This window comes from Oreochromis niloticus, unplaced genomic scaffold, assembly GCF_001858045.2.
Source record: "Oreochromis niloticus isolate F11D_XX unplaced genomic scaffold, O_niloticus_UMD_NMBU tig00000024_pilon, whole genome shotgun sequence".
NCBI lineage: Eukaryota > Metazoa > Chordata > Actinopteri > Cichliformes > Cichlidae > Oreochromis > Oreochromis niloticus.
Window position 1 is genome coordinate 1 of NW_020327031.1, and position 8,318 is coordinate 8,318.

An 8,318-nucleotide genomic window follows, 5' to 3' on the forward strand; every position below is an offset into this window, starting at 1 on the left:
CTGTTTAATCAGTTTTCTTTTTGACGTTTATTCAGATGTGTGAAAATCCCGGAGGAACCCACCCGATAGATTAATAAAGTTTTATTTAATCTAATAATCTAATAACTTTGATCTCAGCCAGCCCGATTTACTCACGAACAAATAAAACACCGAAATAAGGCAAACAATTACATTTTTAAGTTATCCGAGTGACTTATATATCATGTTTAACCTGAGTAGCGAAAGAGCGGGGTCTGAAAATGATGAAGCCGGGAGTCGCTGCTCTCGCCGGCTCGAGCGACCATTGAATCCCCCGGTTTGCTATCGAGCAGGTGGGTAACAGACGTCTCCGAAAACGTCGGCGCACTTTTGCAAATATGCGATGTCTTGATAAACCAAGCAGATATTTGAAATTTACACAGCCACTTTCTCGCCTGAAAATATGTTAAAAGTTTATTTTGTGACCCAGAAAGATTAATAAGACTAATTTTAAAACTTAGTAGCGGCCGCCATTGTTGGCAGCTGAAATTTGGCTGGACCGCGCTATGAATTCTGGGATATGGTGGGCCACGAAGGACACACCGACCCAGCCTTCAAATTCGGGGAAATGAAGGACGCATTTGTCGGCTGCATTTGAAGGAGTCGACGAATTGGGACAGCCTTCGTCGCCTGGCTGTGACGTAATCGGCCTTCAAATGCGGCCTCCGGAGAATGCAGCCGACGTTTTGGGACACAGCTATAAGTTAAGCTCGCTGCAACATGGCAACTGCCTAAACGCTAGCCGAAATTGAACCTCCCCACCCTCATTCAGATCTGGCGTATGGAACTATTTTGGTTTTCATGTGAAGTATGACCCTGATGATAAGCGCGTCATGGACAAAAGTAAAACAGTATGTCTGATGTGCCACGCAATGCTCAATTACATTGGTGGGAACTAGTGCGTTAGCGCAGTTAGCTCGTTAACGTGTTGACGCCATCCAGCCCCACACACAGGGCGATCCGCGGTAATTCGTTAACGGAGATTTGCGGCATTATGGCGTTAATGTCATTTTAACAAGTTTAACACTGACAGCACTAGTGGGAACACAATGAATTTGACTGCACATTTGCGCCGACATCATCCTAGTGCAAAGACAAGTGGAAGCAGACAAAAGCAACAAGCACGCATGCTACAAACTTTACCCGAGTCATTTCGACAGCCGTTAGCACATGATTCTCCTTATGGGACCTGATATGTTTAATATGCTGCTGAGAATATACCCCAGAAGAAGGCTATAGTATAGCTTTATTTTGGAAAGAGCCCTTTCTCTGTAATAAACTCTCTTTTCCAAAGATGAGTGAATTCTCGATCAGATAGATTTTTTTTTAAATTATTTTGTTGTTTCAGCAACATTACATTTAAAAACTGTACTTTTGAGTTAAAATATATATTTATAATTTTAATAAATGACAAATTAAAAAGGCATGAACATTTTTTGTATCGAAAAAATATCGAACTGTGACACCAAAGTATCGAACCGAACCGTGAATTTTGTGTATCGCTGCACCCCTGGTATTTATACATGTATTTATTCAAGTTGATGTGTTGTATACTGGGGTGGAAGGTTGGGATTTAAGAATTTACCTGTGTGTGGAATAATGCTTTAGTCTGTGACAGCTGAAGGTATTTAAGGCTGCCAGTTGTCATTAGATGGGAGTGAATTGTTTGTAAGGAGAGCTGTATGACAAATAAATACTACTTGTCTCCCTGCTCTTGCCTTGATCCATCTCACTGTGATTCCAGCTGCTAAGGGCCGCCCTGTTACAGAGAGAAAGAACAGTGGTGCTAGAGAGCAGTAGCACTGTAAAAAATCTGCTGATGTCAAAGTGCATTATTCCACACTTATTAAGGTGTTTATTTCATTTTCTATGTTTGACACATAAAACACACCAAAAAAGGAAGAAAAAGGAAAAGTTAAAGAAATTAAATCTTTTTGTTAATTATTTGATCTGAAGCGTATGGAAATTTCCTGTTTTGCAACTTATCATATGACTGTGATAAGAGAGGGTGTGCCTAATGCCTGGGGTAAAGAGTCTGTAAACAGAGGGAGGCTTAGACAGGTGTGCTTAATTCCAGGAAAGGGAGTATTCAGAGTGCTGTGAAACTGAAAGTTACTTTGAATCTTTTTTTTTTCTTTTACAAAAGTAGCTTTAAGGTTTCATTCGGCTTCATCTGGGCATCGCTCCATGAGTCGACCTGCTTTGCAGGTGCTGCAGTTTCACACTCTTTGCCTGCCTGCAGGGAGTTACTGATAATAGATACAACAACATGAAAGTATGACTCAAGCCTACCTTCTATCAAGTTCAGAGTGCCAATGATGTAATGGTGTGGTGAATATGTTCTTGGCACACTTTGGGCCCTGTAATATTTAAACCCCTCAACCTACCTAAGTAGGCAACTCGCCATATTGTCAATATGGAGCAGAATTCTTAACAAATATATCAGTTTTCCATCTGATACATCATACAGACATATTGCTAGTAATGGATCTAAATGATCATCAGTTCCAAAAATCTGTTATATCTGTAAAATCCTCGATCAATCCAAAGCCACTACAGCCACTATCTTAAAATAATGATCCGTACACTAAAATATCTCATTTTTATTTTCCACTTTGCTAGTTTATTTCCTGCTTTTCTTATTATGAAAACTTTTTTCTTCTCTTATATTTAAATTTCTTTCCAATTCAACTTTTACGTCCATATTTTCCCACTTACATTAGTGTAGACCAACAGTATGTATGTTTTTAAGGTCATACTTTCTTAAATTTCATCATTATTTGAAATTATTGATGCTCCACTTTAAATGTCTCTTTACAAAAAATTTCCATTCATCATGTTAGTGATATTTTATTTCTTGAAACAGGAAACTTTAGCGTACATTGCTCACTTTATTTCACAAAAAGCAGTAAATAAAAAAAGTTCATGAAAACATAACTGAAATTAAACATCTTACAATCCACCAACTTAAGTATCGAAATACATGCAAATAAATACAAACACCACAACAACCCTGATTCCAACATATCTGATATATAATTACTTTTCTGTATTTTAAATATACTGAAGTTATTTTCATATGAATTTATATTTGTGTGAGTTTTTTCTGCTAACGTTACAACAAAACAGTGGTTAAATATAAACTATATAAGAAATAAATATTGTTTTACCAAATAAACCGTTTTACCTGAATAGCTGGTGAAAACAAGACAATCAAAGAAATTAAAGAATATACTTATATCCATAAAGATTCATCTTTAACAGGTGCAGGATAGATAAACACATTTCAACAAGTAGCACACAGCAAAAGGCAGAGCATCAAATTTCACTATTTTATGTTTATTCCCTTCTTGAGCTCACACACCTCAGCAGTGTGTCCAGCATTTTGTGGAAGCCGAAGTCCAACATAGAGAGGCTGAGTGAACCTGGTCTGGACTCTGTGGAGGAGATTCATGGTCTCAGTGATGCTGTAGAAAGAAAGAGTTCCTGCCCCGTGATCCAAATATACTCCTATTCTGGAGGACTGAGGGCCTGGGATGGGAGTGGGAATGTTGTTGTGTTTGAATTCATAACCGCTGTCTGAAAGTGTTAACGCCCAGGATTTGTCATTTAATCCAAATCCACATTCCTCTCTGGTCCCTCTACGGCCGATATCCTTGTATGCAACAGCTACTCCAACCATCCCGTTGCACTTCACCTCCCAGTAACAACGTCCAGTCAGACCCTCTCTGCTCAGGACCTGCCGGCAATCAAGGAATTTTTCTGGATGACTTGGATATGACTGGTTTCTGCTCATCAGTGTTACTTTTCTGTTGCTGTCACTCAGTGACAACAGTGTGTGTGCTGTATTTGGATCGAGAGTGATCTGACAAGAATATTTCAAAAAGTCGTCTCTAGTTTTAAATTCTCCTTGAGGCAGTAAAATATCTGCTTTGGTCGTTCCAACTGAGATTTTTGGCCATTCATCACTGAGAAGAGCCTTCACTTTATCTCTGGCCTGTGACACAGATGCAGTCACATCCTCAAAGTACTGCAGAGTAACATTGTTGTAGTGGGTACGTTTGTAGATGCACTCAGATGTGACAGTGAGGAGTAGTTTTTCAGAAAATGGAGGTGATCCTCAGTCAGTGAGAGCTGCTGCAGTTCAGTGTCTCTCCTCCTCAGATCTCTGATCTCCTGCTCTATTTTCTCCTGAAGCTCTTTGACTCTTTTCTGTTCAGCTTTTTGCTTGGATCTGATCTTCTGCTTCACCTCAGAGCTTTTTCTCTGAACAAGACTGATCAAGTCTTTGAACATCTTCTCAGATTGCCTCAAAGCTTTATCAGTAGAAAGATTGATAGCCTTCACCTCCTCTTGAAGCACCTTCACATCTTTCTCTCTGTTCTGGATTCTCTGTTGGACACTTTGTCTATTTGTTTCAATCCCTTTCTGCCTCTCAGCTCTTTCCGCTGCAGCTGACACTGTCTCATGGTCTTTGTGTTCATCCATTAAACAAAGATAACAGATACACTGCTGATCAGTGCGGCAGAAGATCTTCATCACCTCATCATGGTGAGGGCAGATGTTCTCCTGAAGTTTTGAAGCGTCATTAATCAGCTTGTGTTTCTTAAATGGAGCTACGTTGTAGTGAGGCTGAAGGTGATGCTCACAATAAGAGGCCATACACACCAGGCAGGACTTGGAGGCTTTCCGCTTTCTCCCAGAACAGAAATCACAGGCCACATCTCCAGGTCCAGCATAGGCATGATCAGATGAAGTAGCTGGAAGTCCTGCTTTCTTTACGTCTTCCACTAGCTCACATAAAATGGTGTTTTCACCAGGACAGGCCGCGATGTGAAAGTCTTCCTGCACCGATGGCAGCTGTGGTTCCTTCTCATTCCAGCAGTTTTTGATACATGTCATGCAGTAGCTGTGCCCACATGGAATAGTGACGGGATCCTTTAGAAGTTTCAGACAGATAGAACAGCTCAGTTTTCTTGATCCAGCTCAATTACTTGCTGCGCCATTTCTTCTCCCCTCAAATGACATCTTACTTTCTGTTTCCAGATAAAAGCTGTTTCATGCAGAGACACTGACCTGAGCAGATGGAAATGTCTATTTTGCATCTTATCACATGACCGGCAGATCAGTATTGTCTGAAGTAACTACTCTATAAACAGGGAGGGGCTTAAAAAGGTGTGCTTCATTCCAGGAAAGGAAGTATTTAGATTGGTGTGAAACTGAAAAGAAAGAAACTGAAAGTGTTTCAGATGAAAACAGAATTGTAATTGTATGTTTACACTGGAAACTGTTACTCACTCAACAATTCACTAGGAATACAATTAGCAATACTAAATATAGTAACGTTCAACACTGATCCCTTATGCCTTCATGCCGTTTTAGAGAAACATTACATTGACTCAAATTTATAGGAAAATGGACTTGTAATAGTCAAAAAATAAAAATTTTAGTACATTTAGTGTCCATTGTAAAATTAAATACTGGGAATGGATCAGAATAGACTGGAGCCAAAACAAGTTTAGAATAAGTTAATAGTTGATGTGAGACACATCACTAATGCTGAAAAGTTCTTGTATGTCTGGCTTGAAACATACAGAATATACAGATTACAGGTCAAGCATTTAACTGTAATAACAAATATAGGCCTAATTACTCATTAGAAAGCAACTTTCACATCTCTGTTTAGGTAAATATATTATGGATAAAAAGATGCTTTGTTATCCAAATAACAATTAAAACTGTTTTTAAAGTGTTGTTCTTTCTAGAAATCATAACTGGGTTTCAGTAGGGACGCATCCATCACAGGTGTAGACAGCCACACATTCCTCATTATAAAACGCAAACAACTACAATGAATTATACTAGTGTAGGGACCCTTCATGTCATATTTCTCCACACCTTAAAATTAGGGAGGATCCAATGATGCAATGAGCATTTCTTCTCTCTCTTTTGACTCCTTTCTGTTTCTGCACCACTACTGTATTAATACTTAGCAGTTATAAACTCTCTTCGGTAGTTTGCCTTTTGTCTTGTCTCTCTGCTCTCTTTTCTTTCTCCTCACCCCCAGCTGGTCATGGTGGAGAGCTGCTCCTCCAAGAACTTGGTTCTCTTGGAAACTTCCTCCTGCTAAAAGGAGTTTTATCTCCCTGCTGTTGCCAAGTGCGTCTCATAGTGACTGAACTAAATGTGAATAAAACTGAACTGAACTGACCTGACATGAAGTCATCATGGGTATAATATCTTGTCAACCAGCCAATAGCTAGACATCAGCCAGAGAAGGTAAACACAGAGGGTAGTAATAAATTACCACCAATATTAACAGTATTGGAACTAAACAACGATAGAATTAAATAAATAGCTCATAGTGGATGAAAATCAAAACAGGAATCCAAGCTCAAAATACACCTAACAAGAACTCAACTTAGAAAATGTTTATAAAAAATAAATGAAAAGATAAAATCCTACTGTTAGAATAAAGACTAACACAGAATGGGGAAGGACAGAACATCGGCAAAACTGAAAAAAAATAATGCAAACTCTGTAAACACAAACAAAATAATTTTTAAAAAATCCAGACTCCAGAAACTCAAAACACAGGAATCAATATATACAGTTACAGCTGAATCAAAACTACCAACTCATCCCAGAAACTAAATAACAAAGAATAATAATAAACAAAACAAACTGTGAGACACAAACCCAGGGGCAATGACAAGTTCAGGCTCGTCAATGATAGAAAAACAGTGGTGCTCGAGGGCAGTAGCATGAAAAATTCTGCTGATGTCAGAGTGAAGGCCACATTATTCCACACTAAGTTATCAACTTTGTTTTCATTTCTTTGTTTGAAACACAAAACACAAAAAAGGAAGAAAGAGGAAAGAGAAAAAACAAATATTTTTGTTAAATATTTGATCAGGAGCTTATGGATATTTCTGTTTTCAACTTGTCACATGACTGTGATAAGAGAGGGTGTGCCTAACGCCTGAGGTGAACAGTCTGTAAACAGATAGGTAATTAGACGGGTGTGCTTAATTCCAGGAAAGGAGCAGTCAGATTGGTGTGAAACTGAAAGTTACTTTTATAAGATATCTTTTTTTCATTTACAAATGTAACAAACAAAAAACATAACATTGAGTTTCACCCACGCAAGACACGCTCCTGTGCAGTCCTCCAAGATCTTTACTGTGCATTGCTGGAATTCATTCACTTTATTTATATAACACCAAATAACAACGGTTGCCTCATGGCACTTTATATTTAAGGCAAGACCCTACTATAAGATGGAGAAACAGAGAAACCTGAACAATCAGAAGACCCCCTATGAGCAAGTAGTTTGGCAACGGTGGGAATGAAAAACGCCTTTTTAATAGGAAGAACCCTCCAGCAGAAGGGCTTGTGTACACACAAAGCCTGAAGAAATTCATAATTTTTTCCTAACCACATGGATGGAGAGCTTTAAGCTTTCATTCAGCTTAATCTGGCCATCACTCCACAAGAAGATCTGCTTTGCAGTGCTGCAGTTTCACACTCTTTACCTGCCTGCAGGAGTTACTGATAATAGATACAAAACATGAAAGTATGACTCAGGCCTGTCTTTTATCAACGGTTCAGAGTGCCGATGATGTAATGGTGTGGTGAATATGTTCTTGGCATGCTTTGGGCCCTGTAATATTTAAACCCTCAACCTACCTAAGTAGGCAACTCGCCATATTGTTAATATGGAGCAGAATTCTTAACAAATATATCAGTTTCCATCTGATACATCAAACAGACATGTGGCTAATATAGAGTAATGGATCTAAATGATCATCAGTTCCAGAAATCTGTTAAATCCATTTTGAAATCTTTTATGAAATGAAGTAACCTGTAAAATCCTTAATCAATCCAAAGCCCCTACAGCAAAATTTACATGAATTATTAAATAATAATCGGTACATTGAAATATCTCATTTTTATTTTGCACTTTGCTAGTTTACTTCCCGCTTTAAATTTTGCCTTATTATGAAAACTTTTTTCATCTGTTATATTTAAATTTCTTTCCAATTCAACTTTTACATCCATATCCTCCTACTTAATTAGTGTTGTAGAGCTATGTATGTTTTTAATGTTACACTTTTTAAATTTCATCATTGTTGAAATTATTGATGCTCCACTTTAAATGTCTCTTTACAAAGTTTCCATTCATCATGTTAGTGATATTTTATTTCTTGGAACAGGAAACTTTAGTGTACATTGCTCACTTTATTCACAAACAACAGTAAATAAAAAAAGTTCATGAAAACATAACCGAATTAAACATT

General features: G+C 38.1%; 1 protein-coding gene across 1 annotated transcript; it reads right to left on the reverse strand.

Annotated features, from left to right (window-relative positions):
* Window positions 1-4,032: 4,032 nt before the first annotated feature.
* On the reverse strand, window positions 4,033-4,920 carry LOC102082418 (tripartite motif-containing protein 29-like). Its single transcript, XM_005456175.3, has one exon. It carries the CDS (start codon window positions 4,918-4,920, stop codon window positions 4,033-4,035), a length of 888 nt encoding a protein of 295 aa, XP_005456232.2.
* Window positions 4,921-8,318: the final 3,398 nt, after the last annotated feature.